The sequence below is a fragment of the Aspergillus stella-maris genome (assembly GCF_047715825.1).
Source record: "Aspergillus stella-maris strain CBS 113639 unplaced genomic scaffold BDV14scaffold_11, whole genome shotgun sequence".
NCBI classification, from domain to species: Eukaryota; Fungi; Ascomycota; class Eurotiomycetes; order Eurotiales; family Aspergillaceae; genus Aspergillus; species Aspergillus stella-maris.
In genome coordinates this window covers 281644-299101 of record NW_027396805.1, presented here as the reverse complement: position 1 = coordinate 299101, position 17458 = coordinate 281644, and the positions used below count along the sequence as shown (strand labels likewise).

Here is a 17458-nt window from a genome sequence, read left to right as displayed (position 1 = left end):
TGTTAAGTGACATGATTTCTAAATGTTTATTGGTGGGTGCTCAGGTAGACCCGATATAGTCCTTCTCGTTTCCTTCACTAAGATTGTAAGACCAAGAACACACAACCTCAGAACCATGCCGACTAACCGACCTTCCAGAAGATATAAAAAGCTGTATCACTTGCTGTTTCTTTGGAGTTGAAACTCCAAACCCTCAAGCTTCCTTGACCACGATCTTTACTTTCTCGTCTGTCATTTCAGGCACCACCAGTCATTCGTTCAACGTCAGTCGTTCGATCAACCTCCGCTCATTACTATCATGACGAGTGGCTTCAAGACCCTTCTACTGCTGGCATCCTTTGCCCTTATGGCTCTGGCTGTATGTGCTTCCTTCACTCTTCCATCCTTGACCTCTATGTCACCTCCACCTCCCATACTCATGCTCACACCCTCTAGGCCCCAGCATCCACCGAGATAAGCATCGACGCTCACATCAACCAAGAGCTCGAGACAGGTAATTTTCCAGAACCAACCTGGAAAGTCCAAGTCCACCCCGACGGTCCACTCCTAACCCTGACCGGCACAATCGAAAAAGTCCACGCCCAGCTCCGCGAAATCAACCCCAACTACGACGAAGACTGGAAGGATGTTCCCGAATCCGATGACTTCGCCGACTTTAGTCCCTCAACCGAGCTCCATGTGTTGAAATCATATAATGGCCCGAAGGCCCTCTCATGTAGCAAGGCCTTGGAATCTACTGCGAACCGCAAGCGCATCGGAGAGGGAATCGACTACCTCAGGAAACACAAGGGTCAAGTGACTGTTACTACCTATCCTACGTATCGATGCTCGAGGGTTAGCTGCTCGTATAAATCTGCAATTGTTTGGTGCAATGAGGTGAGTTTTGCTTTAAAGTTCCTTATATCAGCTGCGTATATTGTTGTTTTCTTTGGGACCTTGAGAGACACAGGCTAACTCAAGTACCCCATACAGAGCAAGGTGGATCTTACACTAGGTAGCACTAAGCCTATTGCCGACGCTGCGTTTTACGTCTTGAATAACTGCAATCATCCTAATAAGGACCAGGTCAAGGGACATGTTGTTTATCCTGGGGCTTGGAGAACTATTCTTCAGGGTGCTGACTGCTAGGTGATGAGGCTGTTGGAGAGATAGTTCTGCGTGAGATAGTTTATGTTTATTTGCTGTTGTTTCTTCTCTTCTGTTCATGCTGCCCTGGGGTAGGTTTTGGTCCCATGTGGTTTTCCTATTCCTTCGAGCGAATGCAAGGGCATACAGTGTGCTTGGCTTGAAGAGTTAATTAGGATAAAAGCAAGATTACTTTTAGAGATGACTTATCATGAACTCATATTTACCCCATTAATACTAGATAGATCTTGACAAAGGCATCATGTCAGGGCATCAGCAGTTGGGGCTTGCGGTTATATATAATTTGTGCCTGAGGCGTCAATCGAGGCACGTGCCAGCAGTCAGTAGGTCCGATGTGAGGTACAACGTGCAGGATAGACATCAATGCTTGTTCAGTGCAGCAAGAAGACAAAGTCAGCTGTAAATATTGGATGAAGATGAGTTACAGTTGGATGTCAACATAGAGCATTGTGGAGGTCAATTCCGCCCTGAACGGACCACGGAACAAGCAATCAAGCAACCAAGCAATGTAGACCGGGCGCCGCACAGTCTCCAACCAACTCCCTCCGCTTCCACCTCGTCGATCTCCAATCACTCCAGTCTCCACGAGCTCGCGCTTCTCTAGGCTGACTGCGTTCTTTTCTCGGGCGCGGGGATCTTACTTTAACAGTCTTTAGTCCTCTAGGCACCACTTCTCGCCTTCCTCCACCATCTCGCTTCCTTCTCAACGGTTACGCCACGCCATCCACCTCCGTATCCAAGCTCCGATACCCGTCCTCCACTCCGCGCATCCCCCCAACCACGCCTATTCTGCTCAGTGCGCACATGAAGAAATGACCATTCGGAGACATCGCTGATGAGCTCCACGATCGAGGGCCGCGATGACTGGGCCCGAGAGGACGACCTCGACTTGGGAAACGACCACATTGAGGACGAACAGCTTCCGGCGGCTGCGGTAGACAATGGCGTTATACTCGAGGATGGGGTCGAGGCATCAGCGGAGGAATCGAAGGATGGACCAATTGCACAGGTAGAGGAGGATATACCGGACTTGACTGGCCAGGGTCATATTGAGGGGACCGTTGATTCGGGGAATGCTGAAGCTGGAGGTACACTGGGTAATGGGGTGTCCTCGCCGTCGCCGTTGTCGTCGCCCTCGCTGCCGCTGCACCCGGCGCAGACAGGCTTAGGCTCGCCTGATGGTGTTGATGATATTCTTTCAAATCCGGATGATACGCCTTCTTTGCGGGTGGGTTATCAAGCGCTTGTGCTCAGTATATGGGCTAGGCTAATACTGTGTTCTATTAGGGATCTTTACAATCGTCGCCGAGTGGTAGTGCTTTGGCACTCCGAGGCTCCTCTCCTCGGCCCAGTCCGAGTCCATCCCATCGACCGTTTGACCTCCGATTCCAATCAAGATTGTCCTCTTCGTCGCTCGGTAGCCTCCGACCATCATCGCCTTTCCTCACACAAGTCCGCTCGCGAAAGTCGTCGCTTACAAGCCGATTATCTCCGGCTACTATTGATTCCGATCCGGAAGGTCATCAGGACCCCTGGGAGGTTGTGCGATGGACTAAACTCAGGAAGATAACTGGGCAGGCGTTTTCGGAGGTCGGCAAACGGAATTTCGGCTCGCCTACCTGCATGGTGGTCTCTACTTCGATTGTCATTGGAACGGCACGAGGTATTGTGTTGGTGTTTGATTACCAGCAGAACCTGAGGGGTGTCATTGGCCAGGGAACTAAGGGTATGTCATTGTTGAGGTCTAGGACATCCGGGACTATGCTAACGTCAGTCCTTCTAGCTGTTGAATGCGGGGTGGTTCAATCTCTGGCTCTCTCTGCGGATCATTCTACTGTCGCGGTGGGACATGTCTCCGGAGATATCTTTACATGGGAAATGTCGAGGCCTGCGCGGCCATTCCTCCACATCCAGCCAATACCTTCGAGTCAGGTGGAAACGCGGACACCAGACGGTCATATTGCCGGGTCACCAGTAATACACTTGGGCTTCTTAGGGACAAGACGCACCGCACTAGTTTCCGCTGATAAGCGCGGAATGGCTTTCTCCCATCTGGCGACTCGAGGTACAGGAGCGCTAGGTCGAACGGTGAAGACAACGCGCATACTTGGCCGTTATCCTCAACCATCCCATGAAATCGCTAAACCCCGCAAACCAAGCTCAGTACTTGCTTTCTCACCTCTGCCCATGGGAAATGTCGAACAGTCAACGGACTCCCTTGGCCTGGTCGCCATGCTCACGCCCTATTTGCTAGTTATTGTCTCCACGACACCCGTCGCACAAACTCAGCACAAATCATCACGACCGAAGGAGGTCGCCGCTCATGGAGCAATGACAGGTGCTCTCGCCTGGTTCCCGGCAATCAGGCTAAAGGGGAAAGACTCTCTAGTCTCGAAGACGAAACTTGTCTACTGCTGGTCAAATGTTCTGACAGTGTTGGATGTGTACGAGGTGGAAGCAGACGAACTATCATCGAAAGACCGCCCCCCTAGCCTCGAGTTCCGACCTCGGTGTAGATGGAGAGCAGACGAGGCGATTGTGGCCGTACAATGGCTGAGTCGGTCGGTGTTGGCGGTGCTTACGATTACGCAGCAACTGCTCATTGTAGAGGACCACACAATGCGCGTGACTAACGCGGTTGACCTTTTGAACCGGCACATCTATCACGTGGATCTGTTCTCAGCCCAGCTTCACACGCTGGTTGAACAATTGAACGAAGAAGACACCTCGATGCATGGGGTTGTGGCCGATGCTTTTTATATGAGCTTCCGTTCCTACAAGGGACGGTTGTTCATGCTTGGCTACAACGAGATGCTAATTGGCAGTCTGTCAAACTGGGCAGACCGACTGCTCGCGATCATGGAAGCTGGTGACTTCATTGGAGCCATTCGACAAGCAACGGCGTATTATAGCGGAAATTCGGAGAAGCTTACAGTTGGTCTACCGGATGAGAATTCATTGAGACAGCCTATCGTTCGAGAAAAACTCCTGGAGATGATTTCTGCATCGCTGAAGTATGCCTTCGGACGGAACGCTGAAGCGCCTAATGACAGGCTCGAGCATCAACAGCTGGAAGAGCTGGCTCAGGTATCGATCTCTGCATGTGTTACCATGGAGGATGAAGACTTCCTTTGGGACGAGATCTTCAATTGGTATGAAGAACACCAATCTCAAGGTGTCTTCCTTGATGCGCTAGAGCCGTTTATTGTGGAAGGGACAGTCCTGTCCTTACCCCCGACTGCAGTCAAGGCTCTCATCAACCACTTTGTTATCACCCACACTGCCAGCCAGCTGGAAGAAATCATTTGTCTACTAGATACCAGCACAATGGACATTGACCAGGTGACTACGTTATGCAAGCAACACAACCTGTACGATGCTTTCATCTATGTCTGGAATCGATGCCTGGGCGACTACGTCGGGCCGTTGGAGGAGCTGATGGGCCTCATTCCGTTTCAACAGCCCACAACGAACGACGACGCGGTAAACGACATTAAACACTACACGAACGCTATGAAAATCTTCCCCTACCTTTCTTTCGTCTTCACATCCCGTTCATATCCGACAGGCAACGACTTGGACGAGGCCGAAGCTTCGAAAGCAAAGGCGGCCTTGTACGACTATGTTTTCTCCGGGACGTACGGATCGTCATCTGTTCTTGCGGTCCTTCTGAAGTTCGACACTTCAAGCTTCATGAGCATGCTGAACGAAGCATTCGAGGACAACTTTCTGAATGAACAGGACCCGGACGAAGCTCCTCAACAAGGAGTGACTGTCAATCGACAATACCTCATCAGTATCCTCCTCCAGGCCATGACCTCGACCTCTTTCGAAACGACAGACACGATTTACCTGGACATGTTCATTGCTCGAAACCTCCCGAAATACCCTCAATACATCCTCTTATCTGGCAGCACCCTTCATCAGGTCCTTGAGCGGTTATGCCGGTATCCGGGTGAAGAGATGGCAGAAGACTGCGAGTTGAGTGCTGAGTACCTGCTGTCGATCTATCATCCACCGGATATTCAACAAATGATCCCGCTTTTCCGAGAGGCACGGTTTTTCAGGATTCTCAAGTCGACGTATCGCTCTGAGAAGCAGTACCCGGAGCTGATTTTCACCTATCTGGAAGATCCAAGCGAGCGCATACGAATTTTCACCTGCCTCCAGGACTGTCTTCGGCCAGGCGCAAACCTTGGCAAGAAGCAGAGGCAGGCTGTTCTCAGCGTGATTGAAGCCCATGCCCTCGAGATCGCCGCTATAGACGTTCGCAACACAGCACAGATTATGCGTGACTATGCCCCGAAGAGCCACGGAGCGTTCATCAAGGTGCTGCAAGACGACAGTTACAGTCAGTACCAGTATCTCAGTGTTATTGTCGAGCACCAAATGCTGCCGACGGCGGATGCGAAGCGGCGGATCGAAAACTGGATGGTGGAGCGTTACGTACAGTTGCTCTGCAAGCATGATCCCACCCGGGTTTCCAATTTTGTGGATACCCTCCGAGAAGGAGATATTCAACTCGATGAGTTACTTCCAGCGATGGAAGAGAGCGGGGTCGTGGATGCTGCGGTTATCCTTCTGGCTAGGCAAGGCCAAGTCCGGGCGGCGATGGACCGTCTCATTGCACACCTGAAGACACTGGAATCAGGGCTAGTGGGGATATTGCAGAGTGTTGAGGAGACACCAGACTCTGCCATCACAGCCGAGGCAATTGAGGACCTTTTGGAGTCTCTTAATAAGTATGTGAAAGTCGGAATGTGGCTATGTCAAGGCCAAAGCAAGACAGCGAAGAACTCGGGTCGCATCGAGCGGAACGGCGGGGGCAAAAACGCGCTGGATCAACCGCTTTCGTTTGATGAAGAGCTCTGGCTTGACCTACTTGAGGGTGTTGTCCGCATCGCAAGTAGCGTCTTTTCACAGATCCAAGGGGGTCTGGCGAGTCGGGAAGAGACGGCCGAGAAGTTGAATTCTCCGTTGGGGGCGAATGCGACTCAACTTGTCTCGTCGTTCCGGACACTCGTGCAGCAAATCTTTACCATTCTACTGTCGAGCACCGTTCGCACTAGTGGGTCAGGACCGGCGACGGGAGAACGCAACGATGTTGCATTTCTTCGCATCCTCCGTGCCTTCCTAACTAGGGCAGCGCGGTGGTCCCCATCGCTCTTCGAGCTCCGGGCAGTCCTTGCATCCGTGTTTTCCGCTTACACCTACGAAAAGTCCCTCCTTTCCTTGGCAAATGGAATGCTCGACCGGGATCTATTCGTGCATGTCGACGAAGTAACACGCCTACGACAAAAGGGATGGCGGCCCCGTGGGCAAGTGTGCGAAATCTGCCGACAGCGCATCTGGGGCCCAGAAGTTGGCCCGCAGCACTGGACAGCATGGGAGACCCGCCAAACGGACCTGAAACAGCACCGCCTCGCCCGACAGCTCGACGCTCGAGTCGACCCTGCATCTGCACGGGGAAAGGGTAAAGAAACTGCAGCCGTTTCCCCCGCCGATCACAGCAGCGGGCACATGGACCACCCTCACGCCATGTCCACAAGCGACTCGACGAAACTCGATGACCACAACGACGAGGGAACAACAAGCGCGGCCCCAGGGCCCGTGGTGGTGTTCTCGTGCCGCCACCTCTACCACAGGCAATGCCTATTAGACATTGGACAATCGCGACCGGCACGACAGCGTCAGCACTACGGGGAGTGGGAGGTGCTCGTATGCCCAGTGTGCCCACCTGTACATAGCGAATAAGCATAAGCGTGAAGAGTATCTAGCGATCTGCGTTTGATTTTGGGCCGGCGTCGATTTATGTTACATTACTAGTATAATAGTGTATAGGAGAGTTCTATATAGGCGCGGTCTAATTCGGCGAAGCCGATAATCTTCTTAATGCTCCTTCTAGAAGCATGGCAGATCTGCAGTCTGTCTCATCTCCGAGCCCTAACTCCTCGACCACTGCAACTTTGCCAGAGTCTAAGCCTTCCGCCCCCAAGGCTTTCATCTAGTCGAGACTGAACTCTAGACCCTTCTTGAACCGTGCATAAACTCTTTATGTCTTCAAAAGATAGCTCAAACACTGGCGCCGGACACATGCCATGAAAGCGTGCTAGTCACATTCCCCAATACCGAAGCGATCATGCGGCCCAATCACGCCCTTCCATCCCGCGATCGCAGCAAAGCTTGACTCTTTGTCCTGTCTCCTATAATTTATCATTCCCGCCAATGGGAATTTATGGGACTGTGAAATCCGTTTGTCTGGTCTGGTCACAGTGCCGTGTCAAGAGATGATTTATCACATGTGCTGGGTGAAGTCACCTGGGTTGAGGTCTAATGCTAGGCTAAGGACTCGACTTGGTCATTTAGGGGTGGAATGGGTGCAGCGGAAGAGGAAGTAACCCTGCACGGGACAGATACTCGACTTGACTGCGACTGTGACTCGACTGCAGTATCGTTCGCGCGAAGGAAGAAGGATGCAGGATACAAGAATCTTACAGTCGACTATCTACTACTAAGGAACAAGACTAAAGTGATACGCGATAACCGAAGGGATCAGGATTCAGCCTTTAGTAACCTGAAACGCGCTCACTATTCCGCCTTGCCAGCCAACCACACTACAGAGCATACAGTTGTCAGGTCCTGAATCCTGCCGTCAGAAAGTGTCTACTAGCGCCCTAACGCTTGATAATCTTTACTGGATGGTTAACGGTGATCATCATGTCGTTCCTGGATTCGATTCTGATGCCTCTCTTGTCACAGCGTTTCCCCCGTGCTCCGTTATTTAGTGTTCTGCAGCTGCATGCCAGTGCCAGTGTGCCTGCATGCGGCCCAACTAAATGCCATCCCCATGCCACGCCCCATTCCACCCATCGAGTTTCGGCCCCTTGGTCTGCGCGCGGTATACCACTTTCTTATTCGTCCAGTGGCTGGATATCCTGATACATTTATCTCCGAGGTGTTTGCTTTCGCGCTCGCACTTGCGGTTATCTGCCATCTGGCCTATGTAGATGCATGCACTCGGCATGCCATGCCGCGCCAATACGGACGCCATGCAAATCGATTACTTCAGGAGGGTGAGCGTTTGGTTTGTCTGGGGTTTAGCCCGCTCCGTCTCGTATCATATCATCTCCTATCTATCTAACTCTAATTTGGGTTGGCTTGGGTTGAACTGGCTGGGTCCCAAGACCGCGTCCGGTGCGGGCTGGATTGGGCCGATGATACCTCTATAGTTTTGTCTAGGCTGCTTTCTTTTAGTGCTTTCTTACCTATGGGTCGGTGGACATCTATTGGTGTGGATGGGGTGGAGGGAGGGTATATATTCACCAAGCGCCCTGCCTTTCTTGCTTGCCCTGGTTCAAGCAGTCGAGCAATCCAAGAGCGAGAGCAAGAGCGAGAGCGAGGCCTTGCGCGCCATTCCTTTCCTTCACTTTGATTTATATCATACCTTGAACTGTTGAACAGTTTTGACGTTCCTTTCTACACACATACATACATACTTTCCTTGACAGCTTTCACAAACTTGCCTTACAATTCAAAATGCACCCCCCATCAACCCTCCTTCCCCTCCTAGCCCTAGCAGCAGAGCTGTCTAGCGCCGCATACGTCCTCCAAGACGACTACACGCCCGATACATTCTTCGACAAGTTCTCCTTTTTCACAGACGCAGACCCAACAAACGGCCACGTCTCCTACGTCGACAGATCAACCGCCGAAAGCGGCGGGTTGATTTCCGCCGGGTCCTCTGTATACATGGGCGTCGACCACACGAATGTCGCTGCTGATGGGCGCCAGAGCGTGCGCATTTCCAGCACGCAGACGTACCACCATGGACTCTTTATTCTTGATTTGGGACATATGCCGACGGGGTGTGGGGCTTGGCCTGCTTTGTATGTCCTGCTCAACCTACCTGACCTCCCAGTCCTAACATATCCAAATAAGGACGCATGCTAATATATGGAATGCAGCTGGATCCTAGGCCCCGACTGGCCCAACGGCGGCGAAATCGACGTAATCGAGAACGTCAACGACGCAACAAATAACCAATTGACACTGCATACCTCAGACGGCTGCAGCATCGACAACACAGGGTTCTCCGGGACGCTAATGACATCAAACTGCTACGTCCAGGCCGCGGGGCAAGACAACAACGTCGGGTGCGGAATCATGTCACCAGATACAACTTCCTTTGGCGCCGGCTTCAACGATAATTCCGGCGGCGTGTATGTCACGGAGTGGACTTCGTCGGTTATAAGCGTGTGGTTCTTCCCGCGGTCTTCGATCCCGTCTGATATATCGTCTGGAAATCCGGACCCGAGTAGTTGGGGAACGCCTACCGCGCGCTTTGCGGGGTCTTGCGATATCGAGAGCCACTTTACGGATATGCAGATTATTTTCGATATTACGTTTTGCGGGGACTGGGCGGGGAATGTTTGGGGGAGTGGAAGTTGTGCGGCGCTGAGTGGCTCTTGCACGGATTATGTCGCGAATAATCCGACGGCGTTTGCAGATGCTTATTGGGATATTAATTCTCTGAGGGTTTATCAGGATGAGGCTGCTGTTAAGAGGGCTGTTGAGATGCCGGTGACTAGGGAGTTTCCGAGACGGCATATGCGGAGGGGGCATGAGTAGATGGGGTTGAGGGGGTTAGGGTGGGAGGGTGGTTGACGGGTGGCTCTTTGGAATTCGTTGTTGGTTTGATTTGACTTGATTCGATTCGTCTTCTTTGTATATTTGTTGCGTTGAGTTGTATATTTGGGATTTGGTAGTATGGTTGATATGATATCCGAGGGCAATGATAGAGTACTCAGTTTCTGTGTTTCAAGCTTCTGCAAAGGTAATTGTTCAGGTAGTTACATTGACATAATGTATCCATTAAGTATTGCTTGCTTATGTCCGGTCTTCCATGTCTGTCGCTCCTTCCATATCTGGAGTGAGAAGTGGACAAAGATCGTGCCTTCCGATTCTGTCAATATATATTTGCCACAGCCGACTTTCATAACTTAATCCCCGTACGCAAGAGTCTCAGGCTTTGATTAGACGAGAAGAGTGCACATACTGTGGCCCGGTTGAGATGTCAGGATGAGGGGATGGGTTCAGATGGTATAGGGACCTTTGGGCATGTACGTGAAAAGGGATAGTGTAGTCTAGATATATTGATCATAGCACTATAGATAATCAATCAAGGTTTATCAGATAGCATGGGGTACTCCCACTCTACGCACGCAAATCGAGAAGTATGAGGACACTCAGAAGCTAAGACCCATGCAACGAAAATATATTCTATATAACCCCGAACCCAAACAAAACGTGGACACTTCAAAATGCATAGAACAAGAGAAAGACAACAAAAAGGCTCTCACTGTCAGGGTATGTAATATATCTATGCAAGCCGAGCTATGACAAAAAAGCGAAACAGGACCAACCAACATAAAACGGGACGTGGATGCGGATGCTGGCATGTAAAAAGGTATAAAGATGAAGGGAAAAATTATGTATGATGGAAATTAAGCAGAGACAGTCTGCGTAGGCTGGGCCTCGGCCTTCTCAATCTCCTTCTCGGAGACTTGTTGGGTCTCGGTCTCGGTCTCGGCGGCAGCCGGGGCAGTATCCGTCTTCAAGAACTTATTCTCCGGAACAGGGATGGATCGCTCTCTAGCCTGTCCGTTCTCCTTACCCAATACCTGCACAGTATCACCCTTGAAGAGCACAGGTCCCTTGATGAAACCAGGCTTGGCTTGTCCCTCAGCAGGCGCCGTCTCAAGTTCACCAACAACCTCACGCGCAGCCTCATCGAGGTACGGCATATCGCCCCATTTCCATTCGAGGTCACCGCCGTATTGCTTGGGAATGCTGGAGCGGTCCATGAAGGAGGAGAGGGTAGGGAGGACTTCGGAAGCGGAAAGGATGAAGATCTTGGATGTTGTGCCTGGGTCGAACCACCGCTTGATCCAGCCCCATACTGTAGGGAAGAAGCCGGGGGCGCCGATGATCTAGTAGCGGATATGTTAGCCTTGGGTAGTTCGAAGGGGATAGGGAAATTGGGGAGAGGGTGGCATACGAAAATCCGATCCAATGTCTCAGGGTAATGCGCCGTAGCAAGCACACTAGCATCCTGCATATGCCCCTTCAGATTCCAAAACTGCTTCAGACCAACACCACTAACATCAACAATATTCGTCGAGGCCACAATCGGTGTCTCGGTGTGAGGACGCGGTAACCGCGAGCAAAGCGGCATGACAAAGTTGAGGAGGTTCTCATAGAGCGCAAACAAGCGAAGGAGGCGCTGCGGAACGGTAGAGGACTTGTGCGTTTCGGCCGTGGCGTCGGGATCAGTCATGGTGGCGTTGTAGGCCGCCATGTTCTTGCTGTTGAGGTGCTGGATCTCAAAGACGTAGACGGGGATACCGCGGCGATCTCGGCGGCCGGTCCATTGCGGGTACTATATCCATGATAAGGTTAGAGTTGAGTTGGACCGGACTTGGCAGATAGGTGTATAGGAAGCGGAGAGCACTCACCATCCGTCTAGCGGCCTCGTACGAGTCCGCGTCGATGTTCGCGTACAGAGACTCGATAGCATTCTCCTTCCGCCAGTCCTCCGTATCCTTGAATTGTCCCCAAGCCCCAGGTACATCGAATCTGCGCGCGCGGAGGAACCGCCTAGACAAGGAAGCCGTTAGCCATCATTCCATATGGAACATCGCTTCAAGAAAAGAAAAGAAAGAGCAACATACAACATAGTCGCATCATCATGACTCGCCTTCCCTTCCTCCCCACTACCAGTCGCAGGCTTATAGTACCCCTCCTTCTCACAAAGCGCCTTAAACTCCGTCAATTTGACCTTCTGCTCCTCCGTCAAATGCCCCAAGTGACCCGCAAGCCAGGCATCACTGGCCGCCGCATTCGCCGACGCAACGGGGTCGTTCTTCGGGTCCGCGCTGGCCTCGCTCTCCGCCTGGCTGTGGTTGGATTTCGTGCGCCAGAGCACCATTTTGAAGTATGTTTGTTTTGAGAGAGATAGGGAAAGTTGGGGTATTGGAGGAAAAAGGGATCGGTGTAACTGTGGAGGAAGAAGAACAGCTGCAGAAAAAAAGGGAGCGGTGTTGGAGTCAGCTGTGGTTGGTGGGTGTAAGCACAGCTGCTGGGGGTTTGGGCTGCAGCGCGGAATGCGGGCTGGATTTAATCTCAGCGTTCCTGGCGTTCCGGATCGACGATCGGGTTGCCTTTTGTAGCAGATTTGGCGGGACGAACGTTGAAGAGTTCGCGGGGTGTGCAGGGCAATATATGGTAGAAAGAGAGGGAGAAGAGAATGTCAACGAGCGACAGAGGCAAATCCGAGACCCTGAAAGATTGGGAAGATCGAGCAGTGAGCGAACGGGCGAAACCTGGAAGGAGTTCGGCGATTCGATCGCGCCCGTTGAGAACTTTGCATTAGCTTATCGATGAGCGGTATTAATGAGTAAGCACAACTTATGCTCAGGTTTACAGTGCTGATAAGTTATGCACGGCATATAAAAAATAGTCCCTCTACACAGCTGGAGGGCGGGTAAAGCAACTAGAAAAAATGAGTCCCAAAAGAGTCCATTTTACTTGACCAATGCAAAACTAGAAAATATTTGTACAAGGGAAACATTCAAGGCCATTATTTCCAGACCTCAGTCACAGCCACTTTCCACAGCGAACCGAACTTAATCCTCAGTCAGATCACCATACTCCCACATACCACGTCTTTCAGCCTTAGCCTCCTCCTCCAACTCCCTCAGGTTCGCAAGTCTATCACCAGCGGCACGCTCCCAGGCCTTCAGTTTCCTGGGAACCATGGCCAGACCCTCACGAGCAATCTCAGCGTTATAGCTCTGGTGAATATTCTTCGACTCGGAGAAATCAAGCAGCGTAACGTGCAGTGTTCCCTCAGGAGAAGTGTAATCAAAGTTAGCAGCGAATTCGCGGCCAATGAGTTGTTCTTCCATATAGCCGACCGCATCAGCAAGGTAATCGGGAGACGTAGGGAACTGGAGGAACGAAAGGACAGCGTCGACAGCCTGGCTGCGCAGTTTCTTGATGCCGAATTGTTCAGCCAATGGACGAAGACGAGACCAGGGAAGGACCTCGGAGTTGCCGTGGTCAATGTAGACAACTTCAGCCGTTTGCTTCTCGCGGTCGTTGCGGCGGATCTTGGCGCGGTACCACTCGCCGTCTTCGCTGAACTTGGCGGAGACAAAGTCGCCGGCCTTCGGGGGACCAGCGAGGGGCTTGTCGTTGGCCTTGTTGAGGTGGAAGGAGCGGAAGGCGCTCATGAGTTCTTCGAGGGCGCCGGTGGTGGAGCGGCCGAGTTCTTGGAGCTTGATGCGGGCGTTTGTGGGGTCGACGTGTGTGACGACGACCTCGTGGTACTTGATGGGTGGTGGTGCGGCGGTTTCGGCTTCAACGGCGCTGCTGTTGGTGGCCTCTTCTTCTTCCTGGGCTTCCTTGCTAGGGTCCCAGTCGTGCCAGAGACCCTTGCGGGCTTCCTTGGCTCGTTGTTCAGCGGCGAAATACTCTGTTGCGTGGCCGGACTGCTCTGCAGAGTAGCCGTGAACAGTAGCCAGACCCTCCTCAAGCAGAACCTTGGTGAAATTCTCCTTGTTAATGTAGAGAGTACCGATGAACCCTCCAACCTTGTCAATAGTCTCAACATCAATCTCAGCATCGCGCTGCATACAGCGTCTGTTGGCCAGCTCGTGAGCCTCGTTACCAAAAGGCTCAGCAGTGTCGTTAGGACTACGCGCAGACCGAGGAGCACGAATACCAGAGAGAACAAGGGTCAACTTGGCATTCTCACGAGGAACAAGGACAGTAAAGCGGGATCCAGACTTGACAAAGTCAACGATGGCAGGAACACGCTTCTGGCGCTGCAGGATGGAAACCTCCATCTTGGCCTTTTGAACGCTCTCAGAGTAATCCTGGTACTGCTTGACCTTGGGAGGCTTGCCGGACCACATACCCTTTCCTTCCTTCTGGGCTTCAGCCTCGGCAATCATCAGGTCGTCGTAGTCGGGGGATCGGTCGGTGTCATCCTGGCGGTGGCGGATAACAGAGGCGTATCCAGCTTGCACCAGACCAAGAGCAATGTTTGTGTTTCCGAGGACCACCGTAGCGACGTCCCTCTCCTCGAATCCCTCATTAGCAGGCTTCTTGCCGTCAACAGTAACCTTGACGTGCTTTCCAATGATCTTCTTGCGGAGGAACTCCTTTGCATCGACTGTGAACAGGGACTGAGCAGGGTCGGAGGGCTTAGGCTGACGAATGCTGCTAAGCTGAACGCGCTTCTCCTGGCCAGCCTTGTTTCTGAGGATGAGCGTGTCCGCGTTCATCACACGAGCAACAATGTAATCCTCAGCGGCCCCGCCAGCAGGACCCTTGGAGACAAGACCAGTGTAGATACCCTTGCGGCCATCCTTAGCGACCTTCTCCGCGCGACGGTAGCTCGCCATCTCAGCGCCAAGAATGGCAGCGTGGTGGTCGTGGCACCGGGCAAGACCGGCCTCGAGGAGGAACTTGGCGATGTTTCCATTCGGGTGGAGCACAGTAGCAATAAGCTGGCCCTGAGGCGTGACACCAAGAAGAGAGACCTGGACCTTACGCTGCAGAATCCTCGACTCAACAAACTGGTGCGCATCCTCGCCGTACGGCTCACCAGGCTGCTCCTTGCCATCGGCACCCTGCCTCTTCGTAGCAGGCGCCCTAGCACCACCAAGAACAGCAACAACCTGCAAATGCTCCTCAGGATCAACGAGCAGGCGCAGAATCAGACGGTCTCCCGTCAGCACCTTCTCAACAATAGCCTCGAGGTGCTTATCCTTCCATTCTTCGACCAGCGTCTTGCCATCGGGCAGCTCATACGTCGTCTCAATACGACCGCTTCCAGAGCCCCAAACACCCTTGCCCTCTGTCCTAGCGTGGTCCTCGAGTGCGCGGAGGCGCTCGAGCATGGCGACGGTCTCTTCTGTGTCGTCGCTGCGCTTGCCGGCTTCTTCGCGGACGCGGCTCCATCCTTCCTGGACGACGATCTCGGGCAGTGTCACGTCGAAGCTGGGAAGCTTGATCTTTCCGTATTCGCGCTGCGAGCTGGGGACGGTGTACAGGGTTTGGAACTGGATCACCTTGCCGACGAGGAGTTCGCGGAGAAATTCGCGAGATTGGAATGCGTAGGGCTGTAGGTAGAGATCGTCAGTTAGTATCCCTTCAGTCGAGTGCCATTACAAGCGGGATCAAGAAAGAGTAAAGCAAGAGTAAAATTGAGGTCGGCGGTGCTCAATCCCGAGGAATAGATCTTCCACCAACTGCTCTCGCACTGGGAGTTCAACAAAACGTACCTCATCGCCCTCTCTCCGCAATCGCGGCGCAGAGACATATGCCAAACTCAGAATCCGCTCTTGTTGCGGGTTCGTAACATGCGACAAGACGACCGTGTCGCCAGACAGTACTGCCTTCACGCGAGCTTCTAGAGGCATGGTGGAAGGAAGTACAGGGACAATTGGCTAGAAGTAGCCTTTTGAGAGGAAAACGAAGAGAAAATAGGAACAGACGAGGAATGTAAAGAAAGAGAAAAGGGGTTCAGCAGGCGGTAAGAAGAAGAGGTGGTTTATTGATCTGGAGTGTGGTGAAGATGGGGGAGCACAATCAAAGCGGAAACGTGGTTCAAACTGCCTCCGAGCTCCGGCTTTGTGGGGAGAGTCTGGCCATGACAGCCTGCACCGAGCACTCTGGTGATCTGAGCACAGATTCATTCTTGCCACAGCCACTCAGGGGCCATTATACTACAGGATTTCCTAAAGTACTACATACTACGATCATGAGAAAGCGATATTTCATACACTGCTGTTCAATTCGAGTGGCAATTTGCAGCGCCTTCCTTTTTAGTCATGAATAGCACCTGCACAACAGTTTTGAACTACATATTTGCTATCGTCCCCGGCATTATCCATTGAGATTCATCAAATCGTCAGTGTTAAGAGAGCATTTACGCAGCAATGCCGATGACACCTATGATCAATTAGCATCTCTCCCTGATATATCTTGCCAAGAATGAATACTCACCGCAAGCAGGGCGGAGACCAGCGTTACCAGTCTTCTTGGACTCCTCGTTGCCACCACGGCCAAGGTCGTCAGTACCAGCGTGGACGACAAGGGTGCGCTATATCACGTTAGCATTCGGCCTCTCTACTTCTTATGGGCATTGGGGTACATACGCCAAGAACGCTCTCGGCACCGATCAGCTTGATGAGCTTGTCCTGCTTGGAGCCGACGGCGTTGCCCTCAGCGTCGGTCTTGAAGTTACCAAGGTCACCGACGTGGCGGACTTCGTCCTCGGGGGCACCGTGGGTCTTGCCGAAGGGGTTGAAGTGAGGGCCAGCAGAGGTGCAGCCGTTGGTGTTGTCACCGAACTGGTGGATGTGGAAGCCACGCTCAGCGTTGGCGTCGTGGCCGGTGACGTTCCATGAGACGGTGGTGGGGGTGTTCTCGTCGGCCTGCTCGAAGGTGACAGTACCGGAGATCTTGGAGTCTCCACGGAGAACAGCGACTGGAGAGAGACATGTTAGCTATGATGTTACACAGCCAATGGGTTGTTTGATGAAGAGTGAAGACCCTGGATGACTATGGCAGATCGCCACCGTCCAGATCTGGGGTCGAGATGAGGACCTGGGGAGTTCCTGGCTGCGACCCAGTAACACGGAAGTGACAGCACAGGAGCTAGCAGATGCCTTTCATCATCCTTGAGCTTATATCAACGCCTCGCAGGACAGATACAGACGGTGATAGGCTGTTGGGCCAAGGCACAGCTCGAAAGGTGCTCAAATCTGCTCACACAAGGTCCTCCGGCCACGGTCGATCGTGGACCCGGGCTGGGTAGAGGCCAATAACAATGCAGGAGATGATGAAAACACTTACCAGCCTTGACCATTTTGATTGATTTGCGAGGATTGGTGTTTAGATTGAAGAGATGAGTTGTGTTGATGAATTCAGATGAAGAGTTGAGAGATGGAAGATGGATAAATGGGAAGCGAAGGGAAGGGAAAGTCAGTCCAAGAGGCCACCGATGACCGAGACGAGGGGTAGTCTACTAACACAGCAGTGGATTCGACGGCCTTCGACAGGAAGGGCCCTCCAATTCCTGCCACTCACGGAGCTGCGCGCTGGTTGCTGTGAGCACCCCACCTACGGCCGCCTCGGAATGACGTTTTCACAAGGAGGGGGAGCGATTCCTAAGCAGTCAATTCTAGACTGATAACAACGAACTTTGTGCTCTACAGCAATATCTCTACAGAATTATCTA

At 52.4% G+C, this 17458-nt stretch overlaps 7 protein-coding genes across 7 annotated transcripts; 3 read left to right on the top strand and 4 right to left on the bottom strand.

The window, feature by feature from the left end:
- Positions 1–298: 298 nt before the first annotated feature.
- BDV14DRAFT_197548 (uncharacterized protein) lies at positions 299–1128 on the top strand (the record flags this gene model as incomplete). Its single annotated transcript, XM_073772719.1, has 3 exons — positions 299–358; positions 436–876; positions 973–1128. 3 exons carry the CDS (start codon positions 299–301, stop codon positions 1126–1128), a joined length of 657 nt encoding a protein of 218 aa, XP_073630868.1.
- Positions 1129–1530: 402 nt separating this feature from the next.
- Positions 1531–7008, top strand: BDV14DRAFT_168594 (CORVET complex membrane-binding subunit VPS8). The gene is made up of 3 exons (XM_073767881.1): positions 1531–2374; positions 2434–2872; positions 2930–7008. The coding sequence occupies exons 1-3, from the start codon at positions 1982–1984 to the stop codon at positions 6898–6900; spliced, it is 4803 nt and encodes a 1600-aa protein (XP_073630867.1). The 5' UTR covers positions 1531–1981; the 3' UTR covers positions 6901–7008.
- A 23-nt stretch (positions 7009–7031) lies between these two features.
- On the bottom strand, positions 7032–7302 carry BDV14DRAFT_168593 (uncharacterized protein). The gene has a single exon (XM_073767880.1). The coding sequence runs from the start codon at positions 7239–7241 to the stop codon at positions 7077–7079; it is 165 nt and encodes a 54-aa protein (XP_073630866.1). The 5' UTR covers positions 7242–7302; the 3' UTR covers positions 7032–7076.
- Positions 7303–8682: 1380 nt separating this feature from the next.
- On the top strand, positions 8683–9770 carry BDV14DRAFT_188059 (glycoside hydrolase family 16 protein; the record flags this gene model as incomplete). Its single annotated transcript, XM_073771021.1, has 3 exons — positions 8683–9032; positions 9111–9702; positions 9735–9770. The coding sequence occupies 3 exons, from the start codon at positions 8683–8685 to the stop codon at positions 9768–9770; spliced, it is 978 nt and encodes a 325-aa protein (XP_073630865.1).
- A 632-nt stretch (positions 9771–10402) lies between these two features.
- On the bottom strand, positions 10403–12708 carry BDV14DRAFT_168589 (SEC14 family lipid-binding protein). The gene is made up of 4 exons (XM_073767879.1): positions 11877–12708; positions 11661–11802; positions 11204–11584; positions 10403–11135 (listed from the first exon to the last, which is right to left on the bottom strand). Exons 1-4 carry the CDS (start codon positions 12131–12133, stop codon positions 10650–10652), a joined length of 1266 nt encoding a protein of 421 aa, XP_073630864.1. The 5' UTR covers positions 12134–12708; the 3' UTR covers positions 10403–10649.
- A 3-nt stretch (positions 12709–12711) lies between these two features.
- Positions 12712–15709, bottom strand: BDV14DRAFT_14299 (putative transcription factor (Snd1/p100)). The gene is made up of 2 exons (XM_073766378.1): positions 15498–15709; positions 12712–15335 (listed from the first exon to the last, which is right to left on the bottom strand). Exons 1-2 carry the CDS (start codon positions 15633–15635, stop codon positions 12831–12833), a joined length of 2643 nt encoding a protein of 880 aa, XP_073630863.1. The 5' UTR covers positions 15636–15709; the 3' UTR covers positions 12712–12830.
- Positions 15710–15925: 216 nt separating this feature from the next.
- Positions 15926–17395, bottom strand: sod1 (superoxide dismutase SOD1). Its single transcript, XM_073767878.1, has 4 exons — positions 17074–17395; positions 16374–16705; positions 16222–16318; positions 15926–16167 (listed from the first exon to the last, which is right to left on the bottom strand). The coding sequence occupies exons 1-4, from the start codon at positions 17084–17086 to the stop codon at positions 16145–16147; spliced, it is 465 nt and encodes a 154-aa protein (XP_073630862.1). The 5' UTR covers positions 17087–17395; the 3' UTR covers positions 15926–16144.
- Positions 17396–17458: the final 63 nt, after the last annotated feature.